Below are 22,859 nucleotides of genomic sequence, written 5' to 3'. Positions count from 1 at the left end.
CTTGTCACAAACAGGACTAACGTCAGGATAAAACTGTGACAATTTAGTTTTAGACATGTGTACAACCTTAAACTGTAAAAGACAGTGGTGAGCACATAAAGAGGTTGAATTAACTGACTTAAGAATTGAATCCCAAACTGCATCAGATAAAGAAATCATGCTCCCAAGCAGTTCCAATTTTATCAAAGGGTCACTAATTTATCATGAATAAAAGATATTAAATCTTTACCCAATGGATTAATACAAAGAAACAGATCCACAACATTTTTCTTGGACATCTCAGGAAAATTAGATAATAAAGGATTAATGAAATTAATGAAATTCTGACTGGGGTGATGGGGATGGGGTTGGGTTTCTGACTGGGGTAATGGGAATGGGGTTGGGTTTCTGCCTGGGGTAATGGGGATGGGGTTGGGTTTCTGCCTGGGGTAATGGGGATGGGGTTGGGTTTCTGACTGGGGTAATGGGGACAGAATGGGTTTCTGTCTGGGGTATTGGGGATAGGGTTGGGTTTCTGACTGGGGTAATGGGGATGGGGTTGGGTTTCTGACTGGGGTAATGGGGACGGATTGGGTTTCTGACTGGGGTAATGGGGATGGGGTTGGGTTTCTGACTGGGGTAATGGGGATGGGGTTGGGTTTCTGACTGGGGTAATGGGGACGGATTGGGTTTCTGACTGGGGTAATGGGGATGGGGTTGGGTTTCTGATTGGGACGATGGGGATGAGGTTGGGTTTCTGACTGGGGTAATGGGGATGGGATTGGGGTTCTGACTGGGGTAATGGGGATGGGGTTGGGTTTCTGACTGGGGTAATGGGGACGGATTGGGTTTCTGACTGGGGTAATGGGGATGGGGTTGAGTTTCTGACTGGGGTAATGGGGATGGGGTTGGGTTTCTGACTGGGGTAATGGGGATGGGATTGGGGTTCTGACTGGGGTAATGGGGATGGGGTTGGGTTTCTGACTGGGGTAATGGGGACGGATTGGGTTTCTGACTGGGGTAATGGGGACGGATTGGGTTTCTGACTGGGGTAATGGGGATGGGGTTGGGTTTCTGATTGGGGTAATGGGGATGGGGTTGGGTTTCTGACTGGGGTAATGGGGACGGATTGGGTTTCTGACTGGGGTAATGGGGATGGGGTTGGGTTTCTGATTGTGGTAATGGGGACGGATTGGGTTTCTGACTGGGGTAATGGGGACGGATTGGGTTTCTGACTGGGGTAATGGGGATGGGGTTGGGTTTCTGACTGGGGTAATGGGGATGGGGTTGGGGTTCTGACTGGGGTAATTGGGATGGATTGGGTTTCTGACTGGGGTAATGGGGATGGGGTTGGGGTTCTGACTGGGGTAATGGGGATGGGGTTGGGGTTCTGACTGGGGTAATGGGGATGGGGTTGGGTTTCTGCCTGGGGTAATGGGGATGGTATTGGGTTTCTGACTGGGGTAATGGGGATGGTATTGGGTTTCTGACTGGGGTAACGGGGATGGGGTTGGGTTTCTGCCTGGGGTAATGGGGATGGGGTTGGGTTTCTGACTGGGGTAATGGGGATGGGGTTGGGTTTCTGACTGGGGTAATGGGGACAGATTGGGTTTCTGACTGGGGTAATGGGGACAGGTTGGGTTTCTGACTGGGGTAATGGGGATGGGGTTGGGTTTCTGACTGGGGTAATGGGGATGGGATTGGGGTTCTGACTGGGGTAATGGGGATGGGGTTGGGTTTCTGATTGGGGTAATGGGGATGGGGTTGGGTTTCTGACTGGGGTAATGGGGACGGATTGGGTTTCTGACTGGGGTAATGGGGATGGGGTTGGGTTTCTGATTGGGACGATGGGGATGAGGTTGGGTTTCTGACTGGGGTAATGGGGATGGGATTGGGGTTCTGACTGGGGTAATGGGGATGGGGTTGGGTTTCTGACTGGGGTAAGGGGGACGGATTGGGTTTCTGACTGGGGTAATGGGGATGGGGTTGGGTTTCTGACTGGGGTAATGGGGATGGGGTTGGGTTTCTGACTGGGGTAATGGGGATGGGATTGGGGTTCTGACTGGGGTAATGGGGATGGGGTTGGGTTTCTGACTGGGGCAGTGGGGATGGGGTTGGGTTTCTGACTGGGGTAAAGGGGATGGGGTTGGGTTTCTGACTGGGGTAATGGGGATGGGGTTGGGGTTCTGATCGGGACGATGGGGATGGGGTTGGGTTTCTGACTGGGGCGGTGGGGATGGGGTTGGGGTTCTGTTCAGGATGATGGGGATGGTGTTGGGTTTCTGACTGGGGTAATGGGGATGGGGTTGGGTTTCTGACTGGGGTAATGGGGATGGGGTTGGGGTTCTGATCAGGATGATGGGGATGGGGTTGGGTTTCTGACTGGGGTAATGGGGATGGGGTTGGGGTTCTGATCGGGACGATGGGGTTGGGTTTCTGACTGGGGCGGTGGGGATGGGGTTGGGGTTCTGACTGGGGTAATGGGGATGGGGTTGGGGTTCTGATCGGGACGATGGGGTTGGGTTTCTGACTGGGGCGGTGGGGATGGGGTTGGGGTTCTGACTGGGGTAAGGGGGATGGGATTGGGGTTCTGATCGGGACGATGGGGATGGGGTTGGGTTTCTGACTGGGGCGGTGGGGATGGGGTTGGGGTTCTGATCAGGATGATGGGGATGGGATTGGGTTTCTGACTGGGGCGGTGGGGATGGGGTTGGGTTTCTGACTGGGGTAACGGGGATGGGGTTGGGTTTCTGACTGGGGTAATGGGGATGGGGTTGGGTTTCTGACTGGGGTAAGGGGGATGGGATTGGGTTTCTGACTGGGGCGGTGGGGATGGGGTTGGGTTTCTGACTGGGGTAAGGGGGATGGGGTTGGGTTTCTGACTGGGGTAAGGGGGATGGGGTTGGGGTTCTGACTGGGGTAAGGGGGATGGGATTGGGTTTCTGACTGGGGCGGTGGGGATGGGGTTGGGTTTCTGACTGGGGTAAGGGGGATGGGGTTGGGTTTCTGACTGGGGCGGTGGGGATGGGATTGGGTTTCTGACTGGGGCGGTGGGGATGGGATTGGGTTTCTGACTGGGGCGGTGGGGATGGGATTGGGTTTCTGACTGGGGCGGTGGGGATGGGGTTGGGGTTCTGACTGGGGTAAGGGGGATGGGGTTGGGTTTCTGACTGGGGTAAGGGGGATGGGGTTGGGTTTCTGACTGGGGTAATGGGGATGGGATTGGGTTTCTGACTGGGGCGGTGGGGATGGGGTTGGGTTTCTGACTGGGGTAACGGGGATGGGGTTGGGTTTCTGACTGGGGTAAGGGGGATGGGATTGGGTTTCTGACTAGGGAGGTGGTATCGGGGCGCTGAGGGGATGTCCACGCTCCAGGTCTCTCGATGGCGCCTCGGGAACGCGCGACGTTGAGTTCGTGCAACGTGATGACGTACTGTTGATGTTGCTCCCCAGCAGCATGGCGGTTTGTGTGGTTCACTACACGTAACAGAACCGCGAATAATTTTGTCGCCGGGATAAGAAACGTTTACAGTCCCGGGCAGGCCGTGAGATGGATGGGGTACACCTGGAGTTCCCGGCCTTGCCCTCTTCCAGGGAGGATGCTGGGGTAGGTAACCGATCCGGCGGCGAGTTCGGCCTCAAGTTGTGAACAAAGCCGGCTCCGCGGGGTCAGGGAGTAGTTGCGGGCCGAGTCGGGAGAGGCCCCTCGTCGCCGAGCCACAGCAGCCGCATTCCGGTGCAGACTGGCTACTGCTCGTCCTGTTGTCACTGTCACAGGCCGGGCTTCACTGAATTTCTGCATGTTTGGTGTCCGTACTGACGGCTACGCCTCGGGGAAACGGTTGAACTTTGCTGCACCAAGGAAACTATTTGGGGAATGTGGTTTGGTGCCTGTCAGTTTGTGGCGCCTTTTTCTTCCGTTGCCCCGTTTTGTTCCACTGCTAATTGGCAAATCACAGCACCCAAGACCTAGGGCCAAAACAAAATCAAAAACAGTATATTTAACCTAAATTTAAAATTCCGTTACTAATTCAGGCAGATCATGAGAACCTTGGGAATTATTAAAAGTGCTATAGTAATTAATATATTTGATAGCTGTATTTTTAAAGTGTCAGACAGCTGAATTGACCACTTGTGCTTAGAGAAGTTTGGTGTTTATCCATTTTATAATCTGTTTCTTGGTTGAAGCCATGGCAAGGGCATGTAGGCAGTTTGGTTGTCTAGAGATCCAGATATATAGTATGTAAGAAAAACCTTTATTCATGTATTTTGTTCTTGAATGTGTTATCTGTCAGATTGTACTGGAATTAATTGCTATGCACATGCTCTAGTGATCAATTGATCAAGAACTAGAGGACGCTGAATCAAAGTGCTGGTAAAAGTATTAAAAATGCAGTGAATGATTAGAGTCCAGTTGTACTGCCAGAGGTATCTAGTGGAGGCCGATTCAATGGTAGAATTCATATGGGAATTGGATAAATATTTAAATGAAAATAACTTAATGACTCTTGGATGGGCGCATGAGAGGATGGAGGAATGGAACTGGTGCTGGTGCTGATGTAACAGCTCTTAACCTTTTAACTTATTTCCTGTAAGGAAACCTGATTGAGAGCAAGATCCTCAATATTCATAGTTGTGGAAATAGAAAACATCAAACTTTTTGATTTTGAATTGAATATGAAAAAATGTAAAGCTTGAAAATATCAGCAAGCAGTGGATGGCATATTGTGCTATATGATACTGTACTGTATGATCTGTGGGTATAGTGTGTGTGGGTTTGTTTATTTTTAGGGGATATAGTTGAGTAATCTACAGGGGTGTCAAATATTTTACAATTTCTGTAACTTGTCAGTGCTGTTTATTGTGGAAGCATCTATAATTTTTCACAATTATTACTGTTAATTCCTTTAACATAGATTTTATAAGTTAAGTAACACTTGGGTAATTTAAATTCTTTTATAAAGGTTTGTATTGATGGTGTAAAAAAGGGTAACAGAATCTCTAGATCTAAAAAGGTTTAAGTAATCTTGATTTTGAAGTCTGGACACAATTACTTAATCAGTATATAAAGGATAAGGTTAAAGGTAAAGTGGGCCCAGAGAGAGCATGTTACTTTTAACTGATGCTGAATATTATTTTACAAAATATTTATGATGATATGACCATAAACAAGGCTTTCAAATTACAGTTGGCTAGCAAAGCTAAGGTACTAGAGAAATGGCTGGCAGTATCCTAACCGGAGAGCACTTTTTTCCTGCTGCTGTATTACTCTACTTTTTGGATTCATTGCATTCTTTTTATGAAAATAACATTTATTCCTGTTTTTATTACTGTTAATGATTTTCTTGCATAGTATGACCCATTGCACATAAGTAAAACAAGTGTGTATATACGTGTAATAATGTGTGAGTGTGTACACACACACACACACTTCAGATTGAATTTAGGGTTTTTAAAAACACTAAATAAAAATGGCTGAAAACTCTTCCCAAAATTAGTATTGCATTGGATAATTAAGCTGTTAAAGGTAACATGGATCCATTAAGAGCATAGGTTTGTCAAATTGTACATCTTAGGACTGATGTGAAAGAATTTCATTCAAATATCTAATGAACTATCAGTCACATGTTGCTGTTAACCTTTATCAAAAGAGGCCTGTATTGGTTTCAGGTTTGAGTGGTTAAGTAGCCTGCTTATGTACTTCTGATTCCCTGTACTAGGTAATTTTCCAAAAGTTTAAACCCAGTGCGGTGCTTCAGTGCCATGATTTTTTATCCATGATTGGCTGCTTCTCAAATACCAGTTGATTGCAAAAAGATTAAAATTTATATTTTGAAGAATTGAGTGAGGTAAACAATTGATTAAAGTTTACTGGTTATGGTTTTTAAAAAGTACTATTGAAGATAGAATTTTTGTAAAAGTTAACATATTTCATATACATAATGGCATTTAATCTTTCTTCCTTTCTGTTTTATCTCTTTTCTATATCGTTCTTTGCCTTTGAATTTTCATTACCTATTTAGATGTACCTGCCATTTTCCCAAGTGTCAGACTTGAACATTAGTAGCAGTGAAATGGTGGTATGAAAGAGAGTTTTCTCTTATTCCTTGACTAGAATCTTCATTGTTCTGATATACTTTAAATGATGAAGTTATCATCTGCCATCATCAAAATTCATCTTGTTTACAAATGGAAGTTCGGTAACACTTTTTAAAGGAGAACAAATTGAATAATAAAGTTGGAATTATTTTGGAGCCTGTTAATGCAAAATTATTTCATAAGGAATTCAGACTAGTTAAGTATGGCTTAAATATTCTTTTACAAATGAACCACAAGCTTTCCCCTAGATACTTAATGATGAAATTCACAATCTGAAATTAGGTTTGTAGAATTTGAAAGGACGATAAAGCAATTTCAAGTCAGAGAGAGGAAATGAATGCTCATTTATCAGCAAAACTTCACAGCTGTATTATCTTACAAATGTTGTTTACTATTTTAGGATTGGATGTATCCAATGAGACGAGCAATGCAGGTATTCTTCTTAAACATTTTGTATTTGCAAGAGGAGATGAATTAATGTTGATGGAATGTATGTTGTTTATAAACTGTAAGATAAAAGTATAGTCTGAGTGATTTTTTAAAAATGTACATTTTTATAAATGAAATATTTTATAAATGAATTGTGTGTGTGTCATGGATCTAATTAAAATACATTGTACGTGCTGGAATAGGGATAACTAGAAGTAACCAGAATAACTGCGTGTCCCTACTTGCTGTCCTCCATGTCAGTCTCCATGCAGTGTCAGTCTGGCTATTCTCTCAGCTCCTTTGGCAAAATCATTTCAAGTAGAAGATTATTAATTTGTCATTAAATTATTTACTTTGCATTAACATGCAACATTTTTATGGCCCCTCTTCATTTTTTAAATACTCTACAATTCCCCCCGCCCCCACCACTTCTTGCAGTTAATGCATAGTCAATGATGGAAGATGAGATTTGGTTGGCCTACCCAATAACAATACCATTGACTATGTTATATTAAACTGTAAAGTGACCAGGATAACCTGTTATGGTGCTTGAATGTCCTTCCATGGTATAAATTCAGTAGGTTTGTTTTGGATTGCTCCTGGGTGTAATAATACCTTTTGCCAGGATTGGATTAGAAATAAGCAGACAGATTTCTGTTTAAAATTGATGGAAAGGTGTTGAGAGAAGAATATTGTGAGGATAAGAATTGGTATACACCATGTGGGAAGACTTACTGTGGTTATTATCTGTCAGCAGTTTTCTTGCTTGGGTGTTGTTGAAATGGAATATGTGGATTTTTTTTGTAGTTATGACTGAGTAGAGTTTTGAGTTAATGCTTTGTGCAGTGAATTAAGGTGCAAAATAGAGAAAATACAGGAATTCAATCCTTCCATAAAGAATACATAGTATTATTGCATTTGGTGATAGTAGAAAAGAGAAACTTTAATCATAAAAAACATTTTAAATGAATGTTGGGTTTTACTAAATTATTTAAAACTTGATATTTTCAGTCAAGTAGAATTTATCATTCCACTTGCCAGTAAGAATCTGCTGTGTGTGTTATTTATTTTGTATGTATTGTGCCATTCTTAACTTTGTTTCACAGGAGATACTGCCTGGCTTGTACTTGGGCCCATATTCTGCCGCTATGAAAAGTAAGGTATGAACTTTAATAACTAAAAGAAAAAGCATTGAACACATTGAAAGTTGCCAAGAGCAGCTATGTCGTTTTATAATTACAGGATTATACAAATTAGCATACATTGTCGGTTGAAACCTAAACAAAACTGAATATTTTGACTTTTTATTCAGAATCAATCGATCAGTAAAAATCAATCAGTAATTGATTTTTAAAATCAGAATCAGGTTTATTATCACTGGCATGTGATGTGAAATTTGTTAACTTAGCAGCAGCAGTTCAATGTAATACATAATATAGAAGAGAAAAAAATAAAATAAAATAAAAATAATAAACAAGTAAATCAATTACAGTACGTGTATATTGAATAGATTTTTTTGCAAAAAACAGAAATACTGTATTTAACAAAGTGAGGTAGTGTTCATGGGTTCAATGTCCATTTAAGAATCGGATGGCAGAAGAGAAGAAGCTGTTCCTGAACCACTGAGTGTGTGTCTTCAGGCTTCAGTACCTCCTACCTGATGGTAACAGTGAGAAATGGGCATGCCCTGGGTGCTGGAGGTCCTTGGGGATGATGGACGCTGCCTTCCTGAGAAACCGCTCCCTGAAGATGTCCTGGGTACTTTGTAGGCTAGTACCCAAGATGAAGCTGTATTGAATAAAAGAGTGAGCTTAAAGATATACAATTCATTTGTAAAAACTATTTCATATGCCTGGAGTAAGAAAGCAAGGTAGTCTTGTTCAACACGTACAAAATCCTGGAGGAACTCAAGCAGGCTAGGCAGCATTTTGTGTGTGTTGCTGGGGTTTCCAGCATCTGCAGATTTTCTCCTGTTTGAAGGGGGTCTTGTTACTTATGTTTGGTTAATGTGGTGCTTAAACTGCAGCTCAGGGAATTGAAAGGAGATGAAGTTCTTTAACAGAGACCTGAACACTGGTTGCATATTTATACCTTGATAAATTAAATCTCTATTCCTATTGTAGCATCAACAAACATGGAGCTCTTGGCTGCTGAGCTTTTTTATCTTTAAATAAAGCATGATGCTGTACCCATAGTGTGAGTTTATGAAGTGTTGATAACCCACTATGCTGGAAGGGAAAACATCACCTGCAGAAAGTAGTGGTTGTTAAAAGACTATTTGAGTCTACTAGTACTTTGATCTCTTTTTAGTAAATAGTGGAAGCACCCTTCAACTTCAAAATTACTCCAAGGCTTTGATTTCTGAAATGAATGTAGTAGCCGCTATCTAAGTAAGCTTAGTCCTCGTCTGTTGCTTCACAGACAAAATATAAATACTACTTCAATATTAGTAGAATGCACATTCAAAAGAACTCCATAGTAGTACTGTGATGAAATCTTGATCTCTTCATGTGTCACATGCAGCACAAACATTAGGGTTATTATTTTGACATTTTGAAACAGCTGGACTGCCCTAGTTTGCACTGTTTTGTGTGTCAACATGTATCTGATGACTTATATTGATTGCTTGTCTAGCAATAACTTCAGTTCAAAATTATAGTCAATTTTTGATTTGAAATGGCCTCTGTGTTCACCTTTCCTACCTCTAAAGCTTTACTAGCTCTAGAATTTGGGATTTCCCAATTTAATTGCAGTATCATTGTGCTATCACCTTTGTAAAGTCTGATGCTGAAATTCTTTCCTGAACCTTCCCATTAGTCTTATTCTCTTTAAGATTCTACTTGAAACTTATCACTTTGATCAAGCTGTTGATTACCTGTCCAAATGTTTTGTTCAATAATTACTCCAGGGAAGTTTTATGGCATTACAACTACACTATAAATGCAAATTTGAGTGACTGCTTAGACAATGTAATGCCTAAATAATGTAGCAGAATTGTTGTTTTGAGAAGAATCTGACCAATTGAAGCTTGTCATGTCACATCAGATAAATTAGACAGGACTAATTTGGCCGAATGCCTGTCTCTGCTTCCAATCTTTATGCTGAAATTGTTTATTATCATATTCACAAGTATATGAATGCACAAGGGCAATGAAAAACCTCCGTAGTATCATACAAGCAGCATTTCTCAAGAAAAACATAAATTTAAATGTACACAATTTTTTACAGGAAGACAATTTAAAAAATAATTTAAATTTAAAAATAAGTCCATTTTAGTGCAAACTGGTCATAGTGCAAAATCTAACTTACAGTTTAATAATACCAGCAGTTTAGCAATACTATGTTAATACTGTCTTAACCATATGGTTCAAGACTGTATAGTTAACTTGCATATTCAGTCGGTGGTAAGGAAGGCAAATGCAAATATCAGCATTCAGAGGAGTTTCACAGGAACGATTCTGGGAATGAATGGGTTGACATATGGAGAACATTTGATAGCTCTGGGCCTGTACTCGATGTAGTTTAGAAGAATGGATGGGATTTTCATTGAAACCTATCAAATATTGAAAGGCCTAGATATAGTGGATGTGAAGAAAATGTTTTCTATAGTGGAGGAGTCTAGGCCAGAGGGCACAGCCTCAGAGTAGAAGATTGTCCCTCTAAAACAGATGGGAAATTCCTTTAGCCACAGAGTGGTGATTCTGTGAAATTTATTGCCTCAGATGGCTGTGCAGACCAAATGTATTTAAAGCAGAGGTTGATATGTTCTTGATTAGTGAGGTTGTTAAAGATTATGGAGAGAAGGCAGGAGAATGTGGTTGTGAAAGATAATAAATCAGCCATGATGGAATAGCAAAGCAGACTCAATTAGCCAAATGGTTTAATTCTGCTCTTGCGTCTTATGGAAGTAACTGTTCTTGAGCCTGATGGTATTGGACTTCAGATTTCTGTACCTTTTGCCTGTTAGCTACAAAAAGGTGGCATAGCCCAGATGGTGAGGATCTTTGATAGATGCTGCCGCCTTGAGACACTGCCACGTGTAGATACTACCAGTTGTGGAAAGGGACCTATCTGTGATGTATTGGATAAAGTTCACTACCCTCTGCAGCTTCTTGCATTCCTGTGCGTTCAGATTGTTGTACTAGACCATGAAGCCAACAGGATGCTTTCAAAAATACATCTGTAGAAGGTTTTGGTGACAAGCTGAACCTCCTTAATATACTAATCTTGTCAAAGTTGAATGTATTGTCAGATACACAGGTACATATATGCACAGGTGCAATGAAAAACATGCTTGCATTGGCTATACAGGCACATAGCATCATATAGGAGCATTCACAAGGAAAATTCTAATTTTACATAAGTTACACACAATTTTTATAAGAAACCATAATTAGAACAAAAATTTCAAAGTTCCAAGTTAATTTATTACCAAAGTACATGTATGTCACCATATACAACCCTGAGGTTCATTTCCTTGTGGCATACTCAATAAATCAAAGAAACATTGCACCAACAGGGCAGACAAACAAACAATGTGCAAAAGACAATGAATTGCAAATACAAAAGAAAAAATAAATAAATAAACAATAAGTATCAAGAACATGAGATGAAGAATCCTTGAAAGTAAGTCCATTGATTGTAGGAGCAGTTTAGTGATGAGGCAAGTCCCCACTGGTTCAAGAGCCTGATGGTTGTGGGGTAATAACTTCCTGAACTGGGTATTGTGAGTCCCGAGTCTTCTGTACCAGCTTTCTGGTGGCACCAGCAAGAAGAAAGCATGGTGTGAGTGGTGGGGTCCTTGATGGTGGAGAGGGCTTTATCTGTGATGGACTGGGCTGATCCACTGCTTTTTGTAGAATTTTCTGTTCAAGGGCATTGGTGTTTCCACACCAGGCTATGATACAACTAGGAAATGTATTCTCCACTGTGGAAGCTTGTCAAAGTTTTAGATGTCAACCTGAAGCTGTGCAAACTTCTATGGAAGTAGAGTCATTGCTGTGCTTTCTTCATAATTGCACATATGCTGAACCCAGGACAGATCCTCTGAAATGGTAACACAGAGGATTTTAACATTGCTGATCCTCTCCACCTTTGATCCCCTGATAAAGACTGGCTCATGGATTTCCAGTTTCCTTCTCATGAAACAATAATCTTCTTGGTGTTGCTGACACTGAGTGAGAGGTGGTGGTCGTGACACCACTCAGCCAGATTTTCAATCCCACTCCTATATGCTGATTAGTCATCACCTTTGATTTGGCCATCAACAGTGGTGTCATCAGAAAACTTAAACATGGCATAAGCCTCAAGTCATAAGTATAAAGTGAGTCGAGCAGGGGACTAAGCCCACAGCCTTGTGGTCACATTAAATGTGGTTAGGGTTTAGCTGGTTATTTCAAGGACTGAATAGTTGAAAGGAAGTGTTAAGTGAAGTAGCTGAACATGAACCTGGTAGTGTGGATCTTCAGGCTTCTGTAGTCCATTGGTAGATGCTGGCATGCTTTCTTTATGATTGTATCTATGTGCTGGGCCCAGGTTATCTGATTTGTTAATGCCCAGGAATTTAAAGCTGCTGCACCACCAAATTTTACAAAGTGTAAACTGGTATTTGTCAGTTTATTTTAGGGCAATTGATGATGGAAATGGTCCTCCTGTTTATTATTATTTTGTTTTACTTCATGTATTTGCACAATTTGTTGTCTTTTGCACATTGGTTGTTTGATTACCTTTGTTAATTTTTCATTGATTATACTGTGTTTCTCTGTGTTTACTGTGAACACCCAAAAGAAAATGAATCTCAGTAGTATATAGTGACATACGTGTACTTTGCTAATAAATTTACTTTGACCTTTGAGTGTTGCTTGTTGTCCTTCCCCTTTCTGAAGTCAACAATCAGCTATTTTGTTTTGTTAATGCTGAACAAGAGGCTTTTGTCACAGCAGCACTCAACCAGGTGTCTCATCTCACTCTGGTAAGCTCACTCATCACCACCAGTAGTTCAATAACATTAGTATTGTTGGCAAATTTGAAGATGGCTTGAACTTGGGCTTCTTGCTGTTTGAAAGCCATTCCATTTGTGTTTGTGGGTGAAAGGTCTAAAACAAAACTTTTTGTTTGGTAGCTTCCCATTCTTGAAGAAAATGGAATAACTCACATTATATGTGTACGGCAAGATATTGAAGCAAACTTCATCAAGGCAAATTTCCAAGAGAAATTTAGGTAACTTCTATTTAAAGATTTTGTGTTCATTTTTTTGTTGCTGATTATTAAATAGTTGCAATTGAAATGTTTGTTTCTGTTCTTCTTGGGTTGATGTGTTTCTGCAGTGGCTTTTATAGAATTGGTGAACCAAATATTATTTGCAGGAATATTTTAACAGATTTGAATTGTTTTTATTTCATGATTTGTCTTAGCTGGTACTTAACTAAATTTAACTACTTACCTGTCTCTTTTTAACTTCAAAATCAAGTCTTTTTTTCACTTGTGAGAATCAATAGCATTGCAACAGAAGTAATGACTTTCATTACTATTCAATTCTTTCTTCTAATGCTCCTTGGAGGTACAGCTGTTTAATGTTTAACAGGTGAGGCAGAAGCAGATATGCATACCAAATGTTGTCCTCCATTCTGGTTTTAACAAAAATATATTCCCATCAGGCAACTTTTTCTTAGTCCAAGTGGAACCAACTGAGGAAGTACAAGAAAGTTGCTGTTCTTGTCAGTCAAGCTTTTTTTTAAAAAGTTTGTCAAACTTGTCCTGTACTTTTATTTGAAAGCACTCTGAATTTTGGAGATTGTGTGGTGAAAAGGTAACATGTCTTGAGTTTGAAATATTCTCTGTTCTGTTTTGTAGGTATTTAATTTTGGATATTGCTGATAATCCAGTGGAAAATATAATACGATATTTCCCTGTGGTAGGTAATTTTTCACAAATAAATAAGCTCTGCACAATTTCTCTTGAAATGGTATTTCAGCAGGAAAATGTATCAGCAGAGTTATCCTAGAATAATCAGCAATCCAAGAGTTGTAGTTTTAAAGTACCTTTTTGTCATAGTTTGATATGTTGATTTTGGGACTATATATTGTTTTCTTATTTGGTTTCCAAATGTTTAGTTAACCTTTAAGCTAACAATAACCAAGTGTTTAACTTAATTACTAAATGGGCCTTGTGTATAGAATGGTGGAGTTGAAATGCTGTATGTCTTGTATGGCAGTTTTAAAAATACCACCCAGAATTGATGGCATCTGTCTGTCTCGAAGGACAATGGAGTGCACGCTATGGTTCAGTCTTTTGTAGAGCTCCAGCACCTGCTATGGCTGTACAGTCCAATTTTGGAGTGGCAGGTTTTGCTGTAGTTTCCGCAAGTTAATGTTGTGCCAGGCTGTAGAGGTGATTCAAAGACAGCCTGCAGCGCCTGTTACCTCAGTCAGTCAGTGAGGGCTTATCACTCGTAGCTACTGCCTCTCATGTTGGTCCAGTTGCTGCAAGCAGCGGCACTGGAGTGACCTCTCCAGGGCACAAGACTGGGCAGATGGTATGGAGGTTCTGGGGTGCTCAGTTGCAAAGATCCCCCCTCTCGGCCTCACTGGTTTAGTCCAAAGGAAAGCAAAGCAGTATGTTTGGCTCAAGAAGCTACTGGAAGGATGTTCAGTGACATCCAGCTGCATTAGGGGCTCATCTCTGGATTTTTTATCTGGGTTTACACCCGTAGCCTTCATCTATCCTGAGGCTGCCCACAAGCAGAGGGGCTACTTACCCATAGCCAGGAATCTGATACACGAGCTACTTGAGACGCACGCCAATGGAGCATTTTAAAGATAGTGGAAACTTATCCCCACTCCCAACTATGACAACCTTAAGGAACCAGAGTCACAAAACTGCAAAGGTTAAAAAAAAACCTGAGGAGTTATATGGAGGCCTCTTCTTACTATCTTTCCTTTCAGTTGGTCCTGACGAAGTGTCTCGGCCCGAAACGTCGGCAGTGCTTCTCCCTATGGATGCTGCCTGGCCTGCTGTGTTCTACCAGCATTTTGTGTGTGTTGTTGTGGGATTACATTGGGAGGTAGAAAAAGCATGTAAAAAGGGTAATATTGCAATTGTCATGGGCTGGGGAAATGGTTGGCATTGGATCCCAAGAGAGGGAATTTGTAGAAGACCTATGAGATGGCTTTTTAGAGCAACTCATTGTTGAGCCCACTAAGGGAAAGGCAGTTCTGGATTGGGTTTTATGTAATGACCCAGATTTGATGAGGGAGCTTAAGGTAAAGGAGCCCGTAGGAGACGGTGAACATAATATGATAGAATTCATCCTGTAGATTGAGAGGGAGAAGCTAAAGTCAGTATTATAGTGGAGTAAAGGGAAGTATGGAAGTATGATAAGGAGTTGGCCAGAGCTGATTGGAAAAGGAGACTAGCAGAACAGCAAAGGCTGGAATTTGTAGGAGGTGTTTGGATGGCGCAGGATAGTTACATCCCAAAGATGCAGTAGGGAGGATGAGGCAGCGTGGCTGACAAGGGAAGTCAAAGAAAGCACAAAAAGAAAAGAGGGCATATAAAAGCAAAAATTAGTGGAAAGTTAGAGGATTGAGAAGCTTTTAAAAAACAACAGAAGGCAATTAAAATAAGCCAAAAGAAAAGGAAAAATGAAATATGAAGGTAAGCTAGCCAGTCATATAAGAGAGGATACAATAAGTTGTTTCAAATATATAAAGAGTAAAAGATTTGCAGAGTGAATATTGGACCACTGTAAAATTATGCTGGAGAGGTAGTAAAGGAGAGCAAAGAAATGACAGGTGAACTTGATAAGTATTTGTGTCAGTCTTCACTGTGGAATACACTAGTAGTATGCCAGAAATGAGAGAATTTTAGGGTAGAATGAGTGTTGTTGCTGTAATCACTAGATTCCTGTATGATTCCAGAGGATTGGAAAATTACAAATGTCACTCCACTCTTTTGAAGGGAGGGAAGCAGAAGAAAGGAAATTATAGGCCAGTTAGCCTGACTTCAGTGGTTGGGAAGATATTGGAGTCCATTATTAAGGGTGAGCTTTTGGAATACATGGAGGCACATGATAAAACAGGCCAAAGTCAGCATGGTTTCCTTAAGAAGAAATCTTGTCTGACATCTCTGTTGGAATTCTTTGAGGAAATAACAGGCATGTTAGACAAAGGAGAGTTAATGGATATTGTTTTCTTGGATTTTCAGAAGGCCTTTGACAAGGTGCCCCACATGAGGCTGCATAACAAGAGCCCATGATATTACAGGAAAGATACTAGCATGGAGAGAAGATTGGCTGACTGGTGGGAGGTAGCGAGGGAATAAAGGGGGCCTGGTTGAGTGCTGGTGATTTGTGGTGTTCTGCAGGGATCAGTATTGGGACTGCTTCTTTTCACATTATATGTCAGTGATTTGGATGATGAAATTTCAGCCATTTCAGCCTTGGAGAAAAGCCTCTGACTATCCACACGCTCGATGCCTCTCATTATCTTGTACACTTCTATCAGGTCACCTCTCATCCTCTGTGGCTGCAAGGAGAAAAGGCCGAGTTCACTCAATCTATTCTCATAAGGCATGCTCCCCAATCCAGGCAACATCCTTGTAAATCTCCTCTACACCCTTTCTATGGCTTCCACGTCCTTCCTGTAGTGAGAAGACCAGAACTGAGCGCAGTACTCCCAAGTACTCGGGTCTGACCTGGGTCCTGTATAGCTGCAACATTACCTCTCGGCTCTTAAACTCAATCCCATGATTGATGAAGGCCAATACACTATATGCCTTTTTAACCACAGAGTCAACCTGTGTAACAGCTTTGAGTGTCCTCCGGACTTGGACCCCAAGATCCCTCTGATCCTCCACACTACCAAGAGTCTTACCATTAATGCTATGTTCTGCCATCATATTTGAACTACCAAAATGAACCACCTCACACTTATCTGGGTTGAACTCCATCTGCCACTTCTCAGCCCAGTTTTGCATCCTATCAATGTCCCGTTGTCAGTTGTAACCTCTGACATCCCTGCACACTATCCACAACACCCCCAACCTTTGTGTCATCAGCAAATTTACTAACCCATCCCTCCACTTCCTCATCCAGATCATTTATAAAAATCACGAAAAGGGGTCCCAGAACAGATCCCTGAGGCATACCACTGGTCACCGGCCTCTATGAAGAATATGACCCATCTACAACCAGTCTTTGCCTTCTGTGGGTAAGCCAATTCTGGATCCACAAAGCAAGGTCCCCTTGGATCCCACGCCTCCTTACTTTCTCAATAAGCCTTGCATGGGGTACCTTATCAATGCCTTGCTGAAATCCATATTGACTACATCTATTGCTCTACCTTCATCAATGTGTTTAGCCACATCCTCAAAAAATTCAATCGGGCTTGTAAGGCACGACCTGCCTTTGACAAAGCCATGCTGACTATTACTAATCATATGAACATTTGGAGAGGCAGAGAAAATCCTGCCTCTCAGGATCTTTTCCATCAACTTACCAACCACTGAAGTAAGACTCACTGGTCTATAATTTCCTGGGCTACCTCTACTTAGCTACCTCTTCTGCTATTTTTTGCTACCTCTTAAAGTCTCCTACTGTCTATTTATGTCTCTTATGATTTTCTATCCATATATAAGGTCCCCACTCAGCCGTCTTCATTCCAAGAAAACAAATCCAACATACTTGGTCTTTCCTTTTAACTGAAACACTTCAGCCCACACAATGTCATGGTAAATTTCCTCTGTACCCTCTTAAGTCCAATCTTGTCTTTCCTATAGTGTGGCAACTAGAACTTGTACACAACACTGTGGTTGACCCATAACCTTGTTGCCATAACATTCTGTATGCTGGCTAATGAAATCAACTTACCAATTTCCAATTTGCTGCCATCACCTCATTATCTAACTGTGCTGCCACTTTCAGATATTCTTTGACTTGTACATCATGGTTCCTCTGTCATTAGATACTCTTCTGCACCCTACCATTCATTGTGTATGTCTTTTCCCCAGTTAGTCCTCCCAACTTGCATCACATCACTCATACCAGGATTAAATTTACACTGCCAATCTACCCAGTAATCAATATTGTGGTCATTATCAACAACACCAATTTTTGTGACATCTGCGGACTTGGTAATTACATTTATATTCACACCTAAAGCATTAATTATTTGCTGAATACTTACAGCTATTTCTGTTTTTATTACATGACATGCCACTTTGTTATAGGTTGTAAATATGGCAAAGAATTTGAAACTTCAGCATTGGTCTATGTGGTTCATTACCTGCCACATAGTCATAGAGTTATATAGCATATAAACAGATCCTTTGGCCCATAGCCTTCTAAACCTCTCCTATTCATTTATTTATCTAAATGGTTTTTAAACATTGATAATGTGCTTGCGCCAATCACTATTTCTGCCAGCTCATTTCAAATAGGCACCACTGTTTGCATGAAGAAGCTGCCCTTTTAAATATCTCATCTCTGTTCTTAAATCTATGCCCTGTTGATTTTAGCACCCCACCCCCGGGAAAAAGATTAAAAGATTGCATTTTCATATTGTCTATGTCCCTCGTGATCTTATTTAACTCTAATATGTCACTTCTTAATGTCCAATGTTCCAGGGAATAAATTCATAATCTTTACCCGTTGACCTTGTAATTCACACCTCAGTCTAAGCAATATCCCGGTAATTTTTTTCTGTGTTCTTTTTAGTGTAATAACATCGTTCTTCCAGTAGGCTGGCTCAAACTACACGATACTCCAAGTGCAGCCTCTGACATCCTATAGCTGCAGCATAACTCACCAATTTTTATATTCTGCCTTGACTGCCAGTGTGCCAAGCACCTTCACCACCACCCTATATCTTCCTGTGATGCCACTTTTAGCAAACTATATTAACTTGCATTCCTAATTTCTTCTGTTCCCATAACACCTTCTATGGCCCTACCATTTACTGTACAAGTCCTACCCTGGTTTACTCTCCCAAAGTACAATACCTCACATTTACTTAGATTGAAAGCCTTCTTTTGAATTTGAGTGTATAATTGATTGTCTTTTCTCTCTGGCTTTTGACCACTGTAACCAAACAATTTATTTTGCCTTAAATTAAGTCACTTATCATTTTCTGGGTATTCACATAGTTTTGATACATAACGATTCCTCTGAATGCTTTAGCTAAATGGTGACATTGATAAAGTTTGTTAAGCATGATCTGTTTTGCGCAAATCCAATTTAGATATCCATAATCAGTTCAGATTTCTCTGTTATGTAATAGTGTCTGTTTTTAATTTCAATAACTTGTCCATGAGACCAGTTAACTGTCTGACCTCACCTTTGGATTTGAAGTGCTGTACTGTGCTGAACTGTGCCTTAGCAAGGCTTGGATTTAGCTAGATTTTGTATTTGTCAAAAATAATGGCTCATAAATGATGAGCCAAAACTTTGTTAAGTAGAACCTACTAAAATGATTCCCAATTAATTTGTAATTACAACTTTAACAGCATATCTTCAGCAGCCCTCCTACCAGTTATCAGCTGGTGGATTAATTCTAAGATGGAATAAGTAGGAAGAATTTTGTTCCCTTGGCAGATGAGTTGAATGACAAGGAGAACACATTTAAAGTAATGTATGGCTGCCAACATCACTGCCTCTCTCCCAGATGAGCTAAATCTGAACCACTGAGGAGAGCTGCCTGCATCTTGGTCATCTTTGAGGCTGAAGTATGCAAGTGTTCCCAATGAGTGAACAACCACAAGGCTGCGGGACCAGATGGCATCCCAGGGCGGGTACTCACAGTAAGCTTGGCACAATTGGCTGGCATGTTTGCAGACATTTTTAATCTCTCCCTGTCTCAATGCAGTGTGCCCTCCTGCTTCAAAATATCCACCATTGTCCCTGTACGTAAAAAGACCAAGGTAACATGTCTGAACAACTGGTGTCCTGTCGCACTCACCTCAAAGCAAGTGCTTTGAGAGGCTGGTCAACGACCACATCTGCAGTATGCTGCAAACCCACACTGGACCCCCTACAATTCGCCTACCATCACAACCGATTGACAGATGACACAATAGCCACAGCTCTACACACCTGGAGAGGAGGGATGTTTATATAAGAATGCTGTTCTTGGACTACGTTCAACACCATAATTCCCTCCAGGCTTGACAAGACGCTCAGAGACCTCAGCCTTCACCCTGTCTGTGCAGCTGGATCCTGGACTTCCTGTCAGATCGCCTGCAGGTGGTAAGAGTGGAATCCCTCAACTCTGACCCTCAACACAGGAGCGCTCACCCCCGGGCTGTGTCCTAAGCCTCCTCCTTTACTCTCTGCACACATTCATGACTGTGTCTCCACCCACAGTTCCAATCTGCTAATTAGATTTGCAGATGTTACTACATTGATTGGCTTTGTCTCAAATAATGAGGCAGCCTATGTCGATCTGCTTCTTTACCAGAGGACTTTAGGTTCAGACCCAAGAAATAATTGTCAAACATAGTTTACTTAAAATTACATACTGTTTATTAGCAAGCTTGTGTCGCTCACTTGACAAAACAGAGTCCCTGCTCACAGAGCCTGGGAAAATCTGCATCAAGTGAGCCTCCGAGTAAGGTCTGGACTGCTGTTACAGGTCCATTATCACATACATAAGGGTAGACATAGAAGCTTTCTCATGCAACAAACACTTCATTGTTCATACATTGTTCTTACACACAACTTGTCAAGCCACCAATAAGTCAGTTAGGCTACGTCCACACTAGACCGGATAACTTTGAAAATGCCAGTTTCACGTAAAAATGATAGGCGTCCACACTATGCGTTTTTAAAAATATCTCTGTCCATATTGAAATGGGGATTTCTGCGAATCTCCTCCTACTGCGCATGCGCAGGGCACATCTACTGAAACCAAGCGACATGTTTGGTGTTGAATCTCGCCGTGAAAGTGTGCATTTGTGTAGTTACAGACTAAAAAAACTTAAAATGACAGACAGCTGTTGGCTCTTGTGCAGGAGAACTTAAAAGTAAAAAAAAAACAAATACTGGAGCGTACAGATGCAACCGACAGGAGTTCACGGACAGATTGACCCGGCTGACGATGAACATTGAAAAATTGACTAACTCTGTTGCATTAATAAAGCACCTTTTTAAATGTATAAAACATGTCTGCATCAGTATTATCTTGTATTTCCATATAATGTTACATTAGGCCGTTACACATCTATTGTCAGTGAAGTACTTGCATAAATAGGTAAAACCACCTTTATACGAGCAAGGACAGAAAACAGCAAAGTGAGTACAGTATACTTATTAAGTAAGTTATGGGTCAAAGTATTTGGTGAGTACATTTCTAACTCTTCTGTCTTCAGTCTCATTGCTGTCTGTTCTGAAATTGTCAGGTTGTGTTCAAGAAAACAACGAAATAGCGCGTCTGACAGCATTTTCAGATCTCTCCAGTTACCCCATCCACACTGATCTGCCCAAGTGAAGTTTTCAGAATACCCACCCTGGAAAGTGTTTCTGAAAAGCTCTGGTTTCGGGGGACGAAAACGCCGTTTTAGTGTGAATGGAGGGTAAAAACGAAGAGAAAAAGCTTCGGTTACAGATTTATCCGGTGTAGTGTGGATGTAACCTTAGGTTTTAGCTCTTTTAATTCTGCATATAATTCTTTACCTACAGTGAAGAAGTCATCAGCTTGACACCTTGGTTTCAAGAAAACAACCTCTCCCTCAATGTTGCAGAAACAAAGATGCTGGTTGTAGATTACAGGAGGAATGGAGAAAGGCTTATCCCTGTTGACATCAATGGATCTGGGGTTGAGAGGGTGAACAGCTTCAAGTTCCTCGGTGTGCGCATCATAGAGGATCTCACTTAGTCTGTACACACTGGCTGTGTGGTGAAAAAAGCACAAAAGTGCCTACTGTAGATTCCGGACTACAGAACGCACCTGATTAAAAGCCGCACGCTCTAATTTTAGAAAGAAAATCAATTTTGTACTTGTACAAGCCGCACCGGATTTTAAGCCGCAGGTGTCCCACGTTGTAATATGAGATATTTACACAGAAAGATATTACACGTGAGGATTTTTTAACTTTTAATTAAATCCGTATGGTAACATAAACAAATATATATTGCAAATGCTTTTTTTCGAACAGTGCCTGTAACACAGCTACTCTTAAATATACATACGTATCGGTAACACACAAATTACGTTGCGTATACTTTTTTACTGAACAGTGCACGAACAACATTCCAATATCTCCTAACGACTGGTAAAAAATATATATATACTGCAGCCTACCAGGAAAAGTTATTGATCGCCTTCTTCATCTTCCTCCTGCGCACTAAAACCATCAAAGTCCTTCAGTGTCCGAATTGAATAAAACCTCAGGATCTCGTCACTCACTTCAGTCTCTTCGTTGTCGCTCTCACTTGAGTGCACGCGGTCCTCTTCATCATGCAGCAGTCCAGCCTTTCGAAACCCGCTGGTGATGGTGGAAGTTGTGACACGGCTCCACGCATTTAGGATCCACTGGCAGACTTGAGTTAAAGATGCTCTTCGCATGCGTCCTGTTTTGGTAAAGGATTTCTCACCGCTCGTCATCCAAGCCTCCCACTCAACGCGCAGCGCCACTTTAAATGCCCTGTTCACGCTGATGTCCAGTGGCTGCAAATACTTCGTGGTGCCCCCAGGAATCACAGCTGGAATTGAGTTTGTACTCTTGATGGCAGCTTTCACTGAACTTTCATTGTCAGCGGCTTAAAAAAATCACCATCAGTGGAAGCTTTAGTCCGGATGCTGTGCAGCTCAGAACACAAGTAAAATGCGTTCTCTCATGGCCACTTGTTTTCAGTGTGATGGACGAGTCACCTTTTTTATTAATAGTCCGAGTGAGAGGCAGGTCAAACGTCAAAGGTACTTCATCCATATTTATGATATCATCTGGCCCGATGGAATTCTCCGCTATCTTTGAGTGAATGTGCGGAAGTTAGCAAGTTGTTCCTCGTGGTCGGGAGGGAGCTGCTGACACAGAATCGTGCGTACCCTGACGGACAGGCCTTTTCGTCTCATAAATCTAAAACACCACGATGGCCCACCTCTAAAATCTTCGATTTTCATTTTGGTGGCAATTGCTTTAGCCTTCAGTCTGATCTGCACGGTGGAAACACCGTGGCCGCCTGCTCTCTGTGTGTTAACCCAGTCTTCAAGAAAGTTTTCAAGTTCGGGCCATCTGCTATGATTACCTCTGAAAGCTTTTGTCGTCTTTTTGCATTGACTCAGTTCTTCACGCTGGCGTCTCCACCGTCTCAACATCGATTTATTTATGCCAAGATTATGTGCAGCAGCTCGATTTCCATC

General features: G+C 41.6%; 1 protein-coding gene across 2 annotated transcripts in view; it reads left to right on the top strand.

The window, feature by feature from the left end:
• Positions 1-3,395: 3,395 nt before the first annotated feature.
• The window catches only part of styx (serine/threonine/tyrosine interacting protein), a 40,506-nt gene continuing 21,042 nt past the window's right edge, over positions 3,396-22,859 (top strand). For both annotated transcript variants that reach the window (XR_009509230.1, XM_059957883.1), the window contains exons 1-5: positions 3,396-3,586; positions 6,479-6,511; positions 7,614-7,667; positions 12,629-12,726; positions 13,360-13,420. Coding sequence is in view for 1 of the 2 variants with exons in the window: in XM_059957883.1 (XP_059813866.1) it covers positions 3,530-3,586; positions 6,479-6,511; positions 7,614-7,667; positions 12,629-12,726; positions 13,360-13,420 (303 nt within the window). In the remaining variant the exon portion in view is untranslated. The remainder of the gene's footprint in view (positions 3,587-6,478; positions 6,512-7,613; positions 7,668-12,628; positions 12,727-13,359; positions 13,421-22,859) is intronic.

This window comes from Hypanus sabinus, chromosome 2 (assembly GCF_030144855.1).
Source record: "Hypanus sabinus isolate sHypSab1 chromosome 2, sHypSab1.hap1, whole genome shotgun sequence".
Classification (NCBI taxonomy): Eukaryota; Metazoa; Chordata; class Chondrichthyes; order Myliobatiformes; family Dasyatidae; genus Hypanus; species Hypanus sabinus.
Note: the sequence above shows the minus strand (reverse complement) of the source record. Positions and strands in the feature narration are given on the sequence as shown.